At 49.6% G+C, this 16,849-nt stretch overlaps 1 protein-coding gene across 1 annotated transcript in view; it reads left to right on the top strand.

The window, feature by feature from the left end:
- Positions 1–14,433, top strand: part of LOC144113390 (transcription factor LBX2-like) — a 71,573-nt gene extending 57,140 nt beyond the window's left edge. Inside the window, exon 2 of the mRNA XM_077646431.1 lies at positions 9,526–14,433. Coding sequence (XP_077502557.1) covers positions 9,526–9,881 — 356 coding nt within the window. The 3' untranslated portion in view covers positions 9,882–14,433. The remainder of the gene's footprint in view (positions 1–9,525) is intronic.
- Positions 14,434–16,849: the final 2,416 nt, after the last annotated feature.

Raw genomic sequence — 16,849 nt, 5'->3', positions numbered from 1 at the left:
GATGATCGGCGGCTCCGCGGGCGCACGCCCGAGGGCTGTTTGACGATTCGCCACGCGGTGGCCGCTGCTCTCGTCCGGGAAGAACTTAATTCCCCGGCCGATGGGCGAACGTGGCCGGCCTCTCTCGGCAAACACGTCCCAAATGAGAGGAAGCGCGTCTCCTTCGTGACGCGCCCGTCCCGAAGAGCGTCCGCCGGCAGCTGCGGACCAAGTTTGGCGCCTCGCCACTTAGAGGTGTCGAACGGTGGGAGAAGGCTACGCGCAGTCACAAAACCGCCATGATGCTGGTCTCGGCCGGGGCATGAGCACTGGCGTGACGTACCAGCTACTGTGCGAGACGCCATTTATCTCGACCCGCACGCAAAGCGGCGCTCCCAAGGGGAGGGCCGCAGTTGGGCGCAATAAAGCTGGGCCCCTAAACGGCCTCATTGCGTCCCGCGTTGCTGCTGCTGAAAAATGGTCGAGCGGCCCACGACGACGACGTGATTGGCGGACGCGGTCCGAGGGGGGCCGGCCCGGCCGTTAATCGGCGACCCTTGAACAGCGCCCGCTACGGGGCCGGCAGCAAATCGGGCCGCGCTCGGCCGCCCATCTGGACCCGCACGCATCCGCCGCTCCCTCCGTCCGCACAAAGGGCCCCGCGCGAACCCCTGCGCCGCTGTTCGCCCTTGCAGTAGCTGCTCGAGCTTTGTTCCCACCGCAGGATGGAGCTGTGTTGTTATTGCAGGTTTGCGCAATTCGTAATTTTGTACCTCCCGGCCCTGTGACTTTACCTCTTAAGCTCCGTTTTAGGTTCTTTGATGGCCGGACAGTGCTGTGGCAAAAAGAAGCGTTGAAAACTTCATTAACGAAGTTCTGATCGCTCTCTTTGTGAAACGATAAAAAAAGCACTTTAATCTATCCATACCTGCGGACCTGTGCTGCTTGCTCACGCGCCTGCTTTCTCACAATCACAGAAGACATCCATTGTCTAAAAAAAGAAGCATGTCTGCGTTATTCTTTTCTTAACACAATACACGCTGCGTTGAGGTATTTAACGAGCGTCAGCGCATTTTGACCCCACGCTAAGCTGGCTCTTCCATATTCATTCGTAACTATTCAGTGCCGTGTAAGGACTGTTTTTGGGTCATTTCCTTAATTCGTGGTTATCTGAGGCTGTCTGCTAGTGTTGTAACAGTAAACAAGAGTTTCATAACAGTCTGCGTACCAATTGGTGCTCTTGCGACTTTACAACGCTGGCAACTCTCATTCGTGTTGCTGTGTGGCTCCCGTTATTCGAATCGCCACAGTGTCATTACATTCGTTAGCTAACCAACGCGCAATGTTTAGTGGACTGCGCATATTCAATCTTGTATTTAACAAGCCGCCTACTGCTATGATTTTCCCTGGAGTGTCGCAGTCACAAAGCTGAAAACTCAAACGTGTCGAAATAGTGTCAAATTCTTTCATATTGGTCATTGGTGCCAAGCTTGCTACGTCATGATCAGAACTTGCATAAATTGCATAATTGAATAGATTTTGCTACAAGCTTTTTATTGTTTTTGTTTGCACTGAATATCCGCGATTTTTGTTCTCAGATTAGAAGTTGCCTGCAACACTTACATTCACGGTTCTCCCTTGTAGCTAAATACTATGTCGTCGTCCGCCATCACATCAACCAGTGTGGATTTTCGAAACTCAAAATAAGCTGCCAACTTTCACCTCGCTTTCTTTCGGGACGTTTCCGTACCTGAGTTAGGGCGAACACCAAACTCTTAACCACCTGAGGCGCCTAAAAGAACAAACAAAACTTTTTCCTGCACACCATTTCCTTTCGCAAAGTACAATAGGTGATCTCACGCAGCGCACGCCGGAAAGAAAGCGAGTGAAAAAAAAAAAGGGGGGGGGGAACTGGCCCTGGGACAGCCAACGTGCCCAAGTACAAGCATGCGGCCGCACACCGCAGGACTGTCGGGCCGCCGCGCATGCATCGTCGAGAGTGACGCATGATCGAAGGTTCGGCTCCGGCGCGCTGCACCGGGGAGGCCGCGGGAGCCCATTTGCAAGCTCGCGCCGCGGTACAAAACGCTTCCGCGAGGCCGGCGAGGGCCCGGGCGGCCACCCATGGTCAGCCCCGTGCCGGTGCAGGCCCCGGCGGCGCGCACAATTAGGGGCAGCAACACCGCGGGCCGTCCCTCCCCCTCCCGGCCGCTGCTGACAAGCGACTGCGCAGGCGGGAACTCCGCGAATCCTCCCATGGGCAGCACGCCATTCGCACCTTAGCCGCTCCGCAACCATTCATTTCCGGTGAGCGCTTTACGAGCCGCTGCCCGAGACCAGGTGGCGCGCGCCGCTACCTGAGTTGAGCCCCGAGGCGTGTGCAGAACGCGGCCACTCGTCTCCGTGTTAAGCCGACTCCGAGACGGTCGCTCCTGCCGCTGCTGCGGAGGCGTGATGACGACACGTCCGGAGCAGCCCGGGTCTCTTCGCTGACCGCTGCAATTCGTGCTTGCAGCGTCATTTGACCAGCTGGGGTGGGTTCACTCTTTGTTTTGCCAGACCCTCGAGTGCGTTACACGTGCTGGTCAGCAAAGCGAGGGTAGCTCGCTGTCCGCTGGGAAGGGAACTTACGGGGACAGAATGGAGGGGACAGTGGGCTCCGCGGCCCATTGGCTTTGTTGTTCCCCCATATTCCCCCTGATGTATACACCTATCCCGCCTTCCTCTACATCTACGCAAAGCGTAGGCGAGTGGAACGACGCTGCCGCATATACTAAAGCTGTGCTGTCATGACATACTTCGAGGGTTTTAATTTGTGGCGTGTTTTAAGGCGAGTGACGTTAGGGTCATATACAGTCTTTTGAACCGATCTTTCTTTTTATTGAAAACAATATATACGTGCACTTGGCAGTTCCCTGTACGGTGGTTGATCTCCGCACCTCTGCTTTCTTCCATCTGCACGAAGAAACAAGACTTTACCGCGGTTGCACGGTAGCTCCATGTTTTTTTTTTAATAAACGGCCCGTACCTTGCTTAAATCCCCGGTTCTGACTGGCGACAGGAACTAATGAATCGATGACGAAAGCAGGAACAATATTCTCTGCTGTGCTGCTATCCATCCGCTGTTATTCATAAGGGCAACCGCCGCGCCGAATTCCACTAGAATGTTCCAAAAGAATGCCTATTCAATGGAAATTTTTTTTTGTTATTAAGAATCCCAGCGGTCGAACGTATTATGGAATTTCGCTGCACACTAAGTGTTGTAAAAAATAATGGAGGGCACTGAAGACTGCTTACGTGGATCGAATGCGAAAGCACTGCCTCATCGTGAGCTTTGTTGCGAGGTTCATTAAAGATTCCTGCCATTTCTAATGACGCTCCTGTTCATTAGCATACAGACGTAATTAAACGGATACACTAGGTTCGCCTTTATTCACCAAAATATAACGCGCCTCCTCGGTTCAATTTCGCGCACCTTCGGACAAAAATTTCGTTCTTTTTTCTTTGCTGTAGACGTCACTATTTTATGCTCTACTGCTGACGTCATGGGAGAGCTTGGTGACGTCACTGAGGAATTTCATGCCATGGGCGGGGACGGACGCTGGCTTTTGTGCTAATAAGACACATCATGCTTTCGCATTAATAAAAAAGAGTTGGCGATAGGCATGCATGACACATACTTCATGACAGCCTTAACTACTCGATGCTCTTTAATGCATTATGGCCATGCATTAGGGCAGAGTTCTGTAATCACACTTTATGCAGCTCCGAATCGACACCGGAGGGCTTAACCTGGGGCCTTAATTTCGCTGCGCAGTCAGCTGTTGGAGGCGCCCCGCAACAATGGGTCCTCATTCGCAATTTTTATTATGACACCTCTCTGTCAGTGATGGGTACAGTACGATGAATAATTAGGAAACTATAGTTTGATAGAGATCAAGAACGCAGAGAAAAATACCCCTCAAAGTAGGCCTTCGAGCCATTGGCGTCGACCGATAGTCGTGACGTCACGGTTGATCTAGTTAATCCAGTCAATTCTTGGTTAATGCCTTGCGCCTGCCAGCTCCCTGCGATGTCATGCCAGCACGTGCAAGGGGACCAATCACAATATGACAACCGGTGGTGCCATTGGCTGGAGGACACCCTTTGAGGAGCGTTTACCGCTGCGTTCTGCAGTTGTATCCAACTGTATTACAAGAAAAAACAAGATGATGATGAGGCTTTTTATTGCGGCTGATATACAGCGTCGTCAAGAGGCTCCGCAAAATGAAATTCAAGCTTTTGTAAACGCATAATAGCTACGAGGACGTTGCCCTTCGGCGTATACGATAAAAAAAACTACACCTTATGACATCAACAATAACACAGGACCAATACACCGGTAAAAGCAAGTGGATCATGCGATGCACGAATCTGAGAAACGCGTTAATTGAAACAGCTGCCGAGTAACTTCATCCAAAGGTGCACCCTTGCACATTCCATTTGAATGGAAGCCCAAGAGAGCGCTCCGAAGAGCGATCCCAAAGAAAGAGTGCCCCCAAAGGGTGTTTGCAAAGAGTGCTTCCAAGAGGCACTTCCAAGAGCTATTCCATTAAGTCCTTTCTAAGAGTGTTTCCAACAAGTTCTTCCAGCGAATGCGCCTTCAATTATTATTTCTGACCGGGATCCTTATGTGATAAATTCACGAATTTTTCACGGAACATCAAAGAGCTGTAATAAAGCTTCCGTGCTAGCATCTATACACATGCTGTCTGCGGAATTGAGTACATTCTATTTCACCGCCCACACGAGGAGATCGGAATGCTTGGCGACGCCGTTTCCTTCATGAAAACCAACTTTACTTGTTAGATAATGAAAACATCGGAAAGAAATGCCCCAGGTTAGAGATAGAAAGAGGTTAGTTATATGTTCATTTCGGGGAGCTGCAGGCGCTGTTCTTGCAAAAGACGAATTTATTTCTTAATTATTGCTGTGTCTTTAAACATTTATTATGCGGAGCTCACATAGTGTATCAACAAAAGTATAGTTGTGTGATCACTTCCGTTGGCTCATTTTTCTGTATATGGTGGTCATTTCACAGGATAACTGACCCATTGCATTCGGTGGGCGCTGGTTTTCCCTTCCTTGTAATGCATCCTTAGGTGGATGAAATATTCGTTATCCGACCATAGATATTTTATCAAATTTGAAGAAAATCAGAATTTGGAAAGGGAACCAAGTGCCGGTATAATATAACAATTGCTTTCCTTTTAATTTCGCTTTTTCCCTATCGCTGACCGCGATTATCGTTCGGCAGATCCTGGAGATAGCGAGGGCGTGGGGTTGTTCAAGCTGCGACGAAAGGAGAAATGAATCACAGTGGAAAAATATTTGAATGGTGGTGGTTGTATCATCTGGCCCAAGTATTTACTGGTATTTTACGCTTGCGGGGGTCTTTAGGTACCGCATGCATATCCTATGCAACGAAACATGCTGGTGCAGATTTACTAAAAAATCTTACTGTGCTGGACTTCAAATATGTACTTTCGTTTTTGTATGAGAAGTTGGCAGTCGTGTTTCTGCGCGGTATATTCAGAAGCTGTGCTTAAGTTTGCGCGCTAAAAAAAGAGAGAAAACGAACCAGTGACTATGTGTGCTAACTGTCCTGCACTGGCACAAGGCATGCTCGCGATCGCGTGTAAATGACCTTGAGATGCTGCAATTTTAAAAGGCACGGCATTCTGCTGGAGAACGCAATGAGCGTATACGTATACATACTCTACGCCGCCACACGAGCAAAAGTGATGTCGTTGAAGTCATACGCACGCTTTCCTCGCTAACGCAGCTTGGCGGAAGAAGGAGAGGAGCAACAAAAAGCGGAGATTTAACGTTGCGTCCAACGTCGAAGCGTGGAAGCGGCAAATTACCCGTCATTATTCTCGGCGCGTACGGCGTCATCTCACCGCGTCTCGAATGAAGGGACATTAGCCGCCAGGTCGGGCACACACGACACCATAATCAACTCTCGAGTCGTCAACAATGCTTTCGCCCGCGACGCCGCGGATAACGAGGGCTACTCATCAAGGCGGAGCCGTATAAGCGCCCATGTCTCCTAATGAGGCGCGAGTCAACACAACTTGAGGCCTTTCGCTCGAGAGCCCACGGCTGGGGAATTGGCGGCCAGGATGCGCCTGCGAGCCTTGCGCGGGGCCTGCACCGAGGAGAGAAGGAAGGGAGAGGTATTAAAAAATAAGAAAAGAAGGAGGCGACGAGGGAAGTAGCAATAGTTCATCTTCCATACTTCGCGTGACAAGGCGTTTGATAAAACACGAGACGCCACGCGCAATGACACTATGCATAATACAAAATTTCTACGTGCTCCCTCCTCATACCGACAACTGCAAAACTGCTTTGTCTCTGTAAAGCGGCGAAGATTTACAATCGACTGGCGTTTAACTGCGGTCATCGCGCTGGGGGGAACGCGACCAGCCTCCCCCTGCACCCTTTGTCTCGAGGTCACTGACATCGCGTCGCCCGTTTACGCTCGCTGCCCGGAGCTGCATGAATTTCAGAGATAAATGGACGGAAAAGAAGGCCTGCCCTTTCGCAGCCAAGTAAATAGCTAGATTGATTCCGACTTATCTACGCGAAATAAACGACACCGTCCGCAGTGTGCGAAGCAACCAACGGTAGCGCCGCGCGCGCGACCGCGGCATGCCGGCTTCTTCACGGGCGTTGAGGGAGGGGGGGGGGGGGGGGGGGGCGCAGCTCTTGGCTCGGCGTGCGTGCCTGCAGCGTCGGCTGTGCTGGGCGTCCCCCTGGCCGCAGCGGAGCGTTGCGCCGCTGTCATCCCGGGCCGACGCTTGTCAGCGTGCAGCGGAGGCGAGCAGGCCGCCGGTGCGCACCGTGAGGAGGTCTCGTTTCCGGGCCGGAAAGTAGATGCGCCTCGCGGGCAGGGGGAGGACGCTAAGAAGCCGAGCCGGGGCGAGATAATTAGTTCCAATGGGTGGAACTCCTCCTGAGGCCGTGCGCTGCACCACACCATGCCTGTCTCACATCGCGGGCCGCGCCCGCCGACGCGTGCGCTGGCGCGAAATCTAACGCGCGCACGCGAAAATGTGCTACCGAGGGATGAGTCATTTTGCGAACGCGCCGCCCGCTCCCAGCCGCTCTTATAACTCCCTCTCCCTCCTCCGCTCCCATCACTGATGGCCTCGCCAGGCAGCCTCGCCAATGGAAAGACGGGCACCCGCCGACGGTGGTAACGGCGAGGCACAGCTAGAGCTTGCTATGCGTACGAAACTGCAGCTGCTTGTATACTTGCTGAATAGCTGCATTCCACGATGCCGAAAATGCTAGAGTGGCAGGTTGATGCGAGTGGCGAATAACACTGTTCTGTTTTCATATGCCTTATTATATGATTCAGTTTTGGTGTTAACCACGCTACAGCGCTATGCTGTGTGTGGCAATGAAGTAAAGTTTGGTTGAAGACAAATCTCACTTAAGAATTCGACTGAAGGCGGTACAGAACTAGATTAACTGTGCAATGTTCTTGCTCGACTAATCCCCTAATGGATGACATGTAATACGCTCTAAATCAATGAACCCGAAGGAACATAAAGGGAGCATGTAAATCTGGAAGTGGTGCATTACGACGAAAATTTTTCGCGTGCGACACTTCCGCGCTTCGAGTCACGCCAATATCCTGGAGCGCAGATATTCTGCAATATCGATTTCTGCTTTCCCGCACGTAATCCTCAAATAACATCAGCGCCGTCCGCTTTCAGTTGCACTTTACATGAGCGCCTGTTGCTTCAAAAAGCGCGCAAGTTGCTTACCGCGGAGGCTCGTTGAAAGCGATGAATTTGTCACACTCCGCATCCGCTGAATGATCCGGAGCGGCCAAGCCGCATTTTGGCCCCGTACACACGATGGACCCGACCGAGTTCATAGAAACGCGGTTAAGGTGACGAGGTCCCCCGCTGTCATCGGCGGCTCCCGCTCCCCTCTTTTTTTGCTGCGGCCACCTCCTCGTGTAGCAAATTGCCGTAAGGAAATCGGACTCTTTCAAAAGGCGTCAAGTCGAAGCAGGGGGCTTTGGCAGGGCCGCATGTTGAGGGCCGGTCTCTTTCTCCATCGCCGAGCCTGCTGCGGAGCTGTGACGCCTTAAAGTCGATACATCACCGAACAGGGCAGCACTCGGAGGAGACGCGGCACAATGCCAGGGGGGCTTAGTGATGGGGAAGGGGGGGAAGGGGGCAAAAAAAAAGCACCTACTGTCGCCGCGTTCGCGCAAGACGCTTCTTTCGGGCCCCAAAAGCCGCCGCGGGATGAACAAGGGCGCTGCTAATCGAGCGCTGATGCGGACTGCGCTCTCCGGACCAGAACGGGGCGGGCCTTCTCGCGCCGGGGCGCGTCATAAATCAAGCCTTCTTCCGAAAACTGCGATTGTCGGCGGCGGCGTCCGGGGCAGCGCGCGAGGCCGTGCCGTTGAATGGCGCGTGTCGTGCGGTCGCCGCCCCGCCTCCTGTCGCTCCCCGTTCCGCGGTTGCAAACGCCTTCGACTTTTCTCGAACTCCATTAAGACGTTGCCACCGCGGATCATGTCCTTTGTGCGTCCTGCGGCGCCGGACCGCTGCCACTTGTGCGGAGTGCATATCGGATGCCGCGAGCCGGCTTTTGCGGCGTGCCAGCCTCGAAGAGCGGAAAGCAACTTTTCTCAGCGGTTTGTGCGACCGCCCCAGGAGGTGCCCTAACGCGCGTCGCAGTGACGTGTCTGACTTCATTTCGCAAAGCTCTGTTCCTCGTGTACCTGGACGCCACATTCAAATAGTTCATCATTATCTCACAAATCCTTCTGTGGTCAAGAAGTACTTTGATTTGGGCTAGTTGGTTCATATCTTGAAAGAAGTTAGGACGGCGCTAAAACGACAAAGACAAAGAGGCCCGTCCTGTTCTGTTCGTGCCTCTTTGTCTTTGTCGTTTTAGCGCCGTCCTAACTTCCTTCTGTGGCTTTTGCAAAAGGTCAGCCGACCGGGAGAGAGAAAGAAAATATCATGCATGCAGCGTCATGAAAACATTGCTACTGAATATTTGCAGTCGGGATAATGATAAGGAACAAATGCAATCGCAGCAGTGTGCTATGCCAGTACACGTTGAATCAGCACTTCCGAGACTGTTGACTGCAGTGGCGTGTTTGACGTTCGGTTTGCATATGCATGAATCATTAGTTACATGGAGTAATAAAAAAATATGTTGTCACTGGACGCTACAGCAGTTGCAGTTCATTTAGTGACAGGGCCATTTGTCACAGCTGCTGTTTTAGGCGTCTCTTGCGTGTCACAGAGCGCGGTGCAGTAGCAAAGCCGACAATGCCGTCAACACCACTTTGAATGTATGCCATTAAGAGCGCGCAGAGACTAGATAAGTGGATTCAACTTGTGAGTGTGTTTATGCTCTCCGAGAAGAGCTTGCACGGCTGTTTTTCCTCAGCCGCAGCGTGCACGCGCATTTGTTTCGATGAGAGAGGAAGCTGAAGCTCACTCACGCCCCAATTCTCCGTTGCAGATGCCTCCCGAGAGAACGGCGGCTCCTTCAACGGCCGGCAGCCGGTCAAGAAGAAGCGGAAGTCGCGAACGGCGTTCACCAACCACCAGATCTTCGAGCTGGAGAAAAGGTTCCTCTACCAGAAATACCTGTCGCCCGCCGATCGGGACGAGATCGCGCAGTCGCTGGGACTCACGAACGCGCAGGTCATCACCTGGTTCCAGAATCGACGCGCGAAGCTCAAGCGGGACATGGAAGAGCTCAAAAAGGACATGGATGCTGCCAAGATCCACACCATTCACAAGACCCTCCTGGACAACATACAAGATCTCAGCAGTTTCAAGAAGGACATCCACAAGACTGCGAGCGGACCGTGAGCCTCGTGCCACGGTCTTCTCGGTTAGTCCAAGAAATGGTTCTCGCAAGAACTGTCGATACCTTCTATGGGTTCCATGTGCAGAGACAGCCTTTCTACGGGTAACTCGTCGGACAGTGCGTTGGCGACGCCGCAGTCGCCACTGCTTCGCCATCCTGTGCTTCTCTGCCGCATATCTCGGCGGCAGGTCGCAAGGTGCGCACGACACACAAACACACAGACATGCAGCCACTACGCGAACCCGCGAACTGTGCGCCCAGTGTGCTCTGTTCTCTAAATGCCATGTATGCCTCCCCTCTTCCTTCCGCCTCCCCCCACCTTTGGCAAAGCCAGCCACTCGAGCCTGAAGCTCGCCCCCCTTCGCGTGTATTACGGGAGAGGCATTGTCTGGCCATGCGGCGTGGTCGGGATCGTTCAGACACAAGTCGTGTCGAGAGTATTTATTTTACACTAGTTCCCTGCGAAGTACACGCTTCATTGCCCTCGTGCTCACCGTAAGCTCTCCGCGACGAGCGAATGGTCCCTTCTTCCGTTTCCAAACCTGAAAACAGACATGAGCGCAATCTTTACTTCGCCTTCTGTAGACTTCCCGAGCAGTTATTACACACAGCAGTGACATCATTATACTGTCAAGATGCAACGAGAGAGATAAAGAAGCAGGAGAAAAGAAATGCCATATAGTGCGCTGCTTAGATATGAGGAGAGGGATAAATGAACCAAAAATTTCCGCTATTCCTTTGTGCCGCATTTCTGAGAAGCTTCTTAAATGCTATGTCGAGTATAACTGACGCTAAATTAGCAATCGCACTTATTTATTGGCACTTCGAGAGAAAGACTTAAATGAGTGTAGCTTCCTTGGCGAAAACGGCACAATATCTGACCTACCAATGTACTGGTAAAGGGAACTACCACGAAAATTTGTGGAATGGCTCTAAGCTACGAGGCACTGGCCTGTTTACACTCATATTATTGTAGTGCTGCAGTGGTTGTGGATTATTGGTCAGCTTATCGTAGTCCTCGAATGATAAGATTTTATTATTGTGCTGCCGTGCCGATATGCCCCTAATGCTGCACTGGGCTCGTATTGTGTAACAATTCTTTCCCCCCATTTCATTCGTTTGCTCCTTTTTTATTGGTCAACTCCACCTTCAGATCCGCCGAATAACATAGCCTATGACGCCAGCACTGACGTCACTGGCGGCAGCTGCCGATGATGAAGGGACATAAGAATGAATTTGAAGATAAATATCTGCAACAACCGGCCTCTGATCGTATGCTTATATATGGCCATGTTTCAAACAATCACGTTCTGTGGGTAATGAAGCCTAAGCCCAACAAGCAAATATAAATCAGCCCCGCAAATGGTATTGCGGGTAGTACAAGTACTAGTAATAACGGCAAAATAAAGACTCGTTCTCAAAATTTTCTGCAGCGCTTGAGGCGAACAAAATGCATCGCACAAGTCCTCGAGATCGAGCTTCGCAAAGCACCATTTTAACCTTTGCGGGAGGCGAAGTACAGAGCGTCGAACCTAATATTAACCCGGGCCCACCTAACTGTTTCCGTTGAATCATTGCATACGTACTTTCGGATATCTAACGTAAACATTCTCTGCCGTTTCACGAGACGTGGAAAAAATCTTATTTGAGTGTTGCCACGAAGAAGATGCCGCTGTCTTGTCTTTAGCTGATCTTGGTGTCTGTGTTGATGCTCGACAGTGTCACGTAATTACAGTAAACAAGGAAAAAAGGCTTTTCAGCTCGAAGCAAAGCCTTTAGTGGCAGCCATTAGGTTTGAGCAGTATAGCCGCATACTGTGAAGCGTCATGGTCGCTACCAGATCGAGTAGTGATGGCAGTATACGTACAGGCCAACGCCCAACTGTGGGCTGGCCGCAGATAAGCCGCCTGGGTAAATGATAATTGGGTCACCATGACAATCCCGCCGCTGCTTTGTGTGCAATCAGCCCGAACCCGCCCACAACGGCACACGAAATGCTAACGGTCGTCGCGCTAAAGCTCTGCACCGCTTGTGCTTGGCGACGTCGCGTAATCGGTGGGAAGTAGCTCTGGAAGGCCCGCGAGTCGGTTGGCATCGACTTCACTGGCCTGGTCAACGGGGCCTTCTGCGACGCAGAGGTCTTCGTCTTGTACATACGTGCGCTGACTGCAGCTGCCTGCTTTGTCCCGTGTAAATATACGCCACATCCCGCCCAAACATTTTCTGTAGAAGTCTACGGGCATCTCGGAGCACGCGCAGCCGCCGGCAGGCCTCGGCTATGTTGCACTGTATTCACAGAGTGTATCTTTCTTTCTGTGTCGTTCTGTTTTTTGTCGCCCTTCCGTCGCCATTATTTGACCACGCCTACCGCTGTGAGGAGAGCATAAAGAAAGCGAGAACGATGCAAACGACACGCAAAAGTAATCGATGTACCTAATGTAAAACTCAAAACTCACACTAAAATCTCACTCGTCTAGGGTTTTAGCAAGGCCAAGATTATGGTAAACACCTGTTCGGCAGTGTTCTGCGTGCTGAAGTGCTTCGTATACGGCGCGCGCATTATTTGCTTGAAAATTATCTGTGCAACACTATGGTTGTTCGTACTTAATTTATTACATGCTTAGCGCTTCTATTTATTCCGTCGTGCACGCACACCGCTTACTTCTGGTACTGTATATCGGTACAAGAGGCAAGGGCATTGCGCAGCAATTACACGGCGGCCCGGAGGGCCTCTGCGCTATGTATACACACGTGGGCAACAAATGCTGCTCAAGAACGCCGGGAAACTCGGCGGTGTGCGAAAATTGTAGCTAAGATACGTGCAGGGTGCAGGGGCAATTGAAGCTCACATCAGCACCTCGGGCATATATAGCTTTTAAGGGCGCTAGAGGCCAGGTTGGTGTTTCAGACCCTCTTTTCGCTACTCTAGGCGTCCAGACGCGCGTTGACAGCTACACCATTAAAAACCTTTTCAATGTAAGAAAACAAGGTGCAAGCAGTCGAAAAAAAAACAAACAAACCACTAAACAGTTTACGTGTTCGACCTTGTTCAGTCAAGGCGTGCCACTCACACTGCTGCACTTCCTTCGCGAGAAAACATACTCACCAATGAAGTGGCCAGAAAGGGTGAGGGGCAAAGAATAAACCCGGGGCAAGTTGATCACGACATATCGTTCTTTCGTTGTCACTTGCGCACTGCATGTCAGCCAAGACTAGACCGCGAACATTGTCAGATACGTTATTCCATGGGTTATAGTTTGCTGCTTTTATACGAAGGTATACTATTTCGTACGCATGCAGTGCAAATCACCCGTAAAGAGCAAAAACCCGAGTGCCGGAAGCTATTGTGGGCTGCTTGAATTGAGACGCTCTCGCAGCAGGGGGCGCGAGGATCGAAGCCCGATGAAAACGATTTCACGAACTTACGTAATTGCAGCGAAACGCACACGCGAAGCGTTGTGCTTGTGCTGCCGTTGCCCCGCGCGATAAGCGAAGCACGCACCGCGAACGACCCGAAAAGTGACTCCGAAGCAGATTCGCTGGCATACGGTGCAGCCAAATCGCTTCGCGAAGCCGAAAAAAAAAAAACAACAACAGCAACAACAACAAACGCGATACCTTGGAATGCTTGCAGTTTCTTTCATATAAGTTCACTTTTCCTTTCTTTCGTTCTTTCCTTTATTATCTTTTTTTTTCGTTTGCGTTCCCAGCGAAGGAAAAAAAAAAGTCGAAGTTGGCTCACACCAAATAAATCAGACCTACTGTACAGGTCTTCGCGTCTGCTCCGTGTACTTTGGAACGCATTATACACATTGTACATAGTCAGCAGCCTGTCTTGTTGTGCAGAGTTCATGTCTTTGCTGCGAGAGTATACTGTGTCGTGTCTTTGCGTGTTGTTATGTGTGAGACCCCAGCCTATGTCACTGAGTCCTCTTTTGTCATTTTTTTTTCTCGCTCCGTGTCCTTGAAACGAAGCCGCGCGACAGTGGTGGCGAATGCGCTATAGAACAGTGATGAGGCGGCCGCGTTATTTGGCACAGCGCTGAACATTTCCATTTATTCTGTACTTCGACACTGCCTGAACATTTCTGACGGAGAAATCGACCGTGTCTTTATCGTTTGTGGAAACATAGTACATGAGTCGATCTAGTTCGCCTTTTTTAGGCTTAATCAGCGACCCAATTTTCGTTTGCACGTTGGTTCTGCTGAGATATGCTAAGAAAGGGAGGTTCCTCTTGGCGATCCGGCCTTACGTGCCTGTGCTTTAAAAACAATTGATCAAAAGTCATAAGAGGACTGAATACTTGGGATTGCGCTTACAAAACCACTGTGGTCCGTGCTTCTTTTATATATTGTAAGTAGTTCCTATTTAAGTACACGACAAAATCTAAATGTTTATTATTACTTGCATATTCAGTGTTTTGTTAATGCTGTGAATTATTGGTATTTGTACACATCACTGAAAGATCCTGTGATAATTCTTATTGTTTCGAGAGACGTTGTAGCGTTCATGCCTGAATGAACAATGCGTATAACAATAAAATCTGAATTTATTCACTGTCTCTCATTGTTTTCGCCTTGGAGAGCCCGCTGAATAGGCGAGGTTCTGCAAGGCCATTTCTTCCGCATAGTCGAATCTTGCTGCGGCCACAAGTTCGTACGCAAATCGTACCTCGCCAGTTCTGCAGTGAATAACCGGCGTAACTAGTTTTTTTTTCTTGTGTGTATGCGTGTATGTGAAGCGCTGACTCGGAAGCTACCGCTGATCGCGTAGCTCAAGATTCACACATGTGCAGCTGCCCTCAGCAGTTTTTCATACGTGGAAAATACGAAAATAATACGAAAATAATGTAATTTCTTGGCACGTCAAAGCACGAAGCCGCGATCTGAAGGGTGCGCATTGGACTTCCTTGCCCGACCTCCACTCTGGACACTTCAGTGCCAGACTGAGCACTTAGGCAAAAAAAGTTGTGTGTGGATATATATATATATATATATATATATATATATATATATATATATATATATATATATATATATATATATATATATATATATATATATATATATATATATATATATATATATATATATATATATATATATATATATATATATATATATATATATATATATATATATATCATATGAACATCTGAAAGCACCTACTCATGCCCAACGAAATGGCACGCGGCAGTGACTTCGAACATTCAAGAAATTTTTTTATGAGGTATATTTGAATTTGAGCAATATAAAAACAAACAGAAATTTTCTCGTCGCGAAAAAAATAGCCAAGTTAACCGCAACTGCGCTCATTCACGAGCACTTACATGTAGCCACACTCACGCAGATGCACACATGTAGAATTCAATTGAATTGCACACGTCGTCCTCTATTGGTTATTTTCTTAAACCGGCCGTTTGACCCTATCGTTTTCACGGCAGTATAGGCAGATGCTGGTTCTAATGTCGACGGCGGCTTTGCACGGGATCGTAGAATGAACCTTGCAAGCTGCCCAAACTAAGAGACAGTCGGATATGTCCAGCGCATATATATAGCCAAGTACCCAGTGATCGAATACGTGCCCCAGCCAAACCTCGCGGGAGAGTTAAGTGAGCTTTCCTTCTGCGAAATACAGTAAAGTCTCACTTGAGCAAACTCGAAGGGAGCCAGGCATAGTTCGCTTAACTGAAAGTTAAATAAACTATATATTTACTATAGTAAGTAGCAGAGCGAGACATGCATGTTAACAAAACGTCAAAAATGCCAACAACCATTTTTGGCCGCCGCGGTGGTTCAGTGGTTGTGGTGCTCGGCTGCTGACCCGAAAGACGCGGGTTCGATCCCGGCCGCAACGGTCGCATTTCGATGGAGGCGAAACTCTAGAGGCCCGTGTGCTGTGCGATGTCAGTGCACGTTAAAGAACCCCAGGTGGTCGAAATTTCCGGAGCCCTTCACTACGACATCCCTCAAAGCATGTGTCGCTTTGGGACGTTAAACCCCCTTAAACCAGACCATTTGTTGAGAAATGTCCAGAAATGTGTACAAAGGGCATAACAAGCTGTCTAGCTCATTTACATAGCTACCTAGCCTATTAAAAAAATAAAAAAGTTAGTAACTTTTGTTTGAGGTATTCAAAGGAAATGCGGTTGGCTGGACGAATTTTTTCCTGCGATTTTGGCTTCCTGTTGTATTATTTACGACAGTTTTGACATAGCAATCCCTTATTCGTGTGCAACACCCACTCGTTTCCGGGACCATATGGCAGTGGAGCTCGTCCGATACGACAATGGGCCCCGCTAGCGGAGTGGTACATATGCGATAAAAAAAAGCTTGAATCCAGCTCACACATCCGTTTTTCTGAAGTAATAACTTTTGTAAAATAACCAAACTACAGATATTTTGCATGGAATGGATAGAAAAACTGTCTGTGTTCTTAAATAATTTGCTATTCTGCATGTTTTCGTCGAGCTTGAATTTACGGTAAATTTGGCGCCAGAAAACATGGGCACGCAATCACTGGTCATTTACAGCAGCGGCGGTCACATCCGATCGTAACGCAGACGCACGAACCCACACACGCACACTTCTGTCGGAACCATCCCCACCGGAGATAAAACCTGAGTCGTAGTTAAACTGATGCAGCAACGGACGCAGCGATTTCGGAAGCTCTTGAGCTGTTCGAATGTTTCTCTGTCAAACCGGGCAACGGTTCCGCAAACACCTGTTATTTTTGTTCTAAAGTGTTCTCTATGCTTTCCGAAGCTGCAAAATCGTCAATTAATTTGAGAATTCACGGATACATTTCGCTCACTCGCGTCTCGTAAAAACAGCGACATCACCTTGGTAGGCTCTCAGTGTCTCACAAGCAGTCGGTTACTCGTTCTACACTGTGAAATTCTGGACAAGTGCATTTTTCTCAAAGGTAAGTTGTTTATAAAGGCAACTTTTTTCACATCTCGCAAGATTA

Source organism: Amblyomma americanum, chromosome 1 (genome assembly GCF_052857255.1).
Source record: "Amblyomma americanum isolate KBUSLIRL-KWMA chromosome 1, ASM5285725v1, whole genome shotgun sequence".
NCBI lineage: Eukaryota > Metazoa > Arthropoda > Arachnida > Ixodida > Ixodidae > Amblyomma > Amblyomma americanum.
The sequence above is the reverse complement of the archived record's forward strand: the minus strand, read 5'-3'. Positions and strand labels throughout refer to the sequence as shown.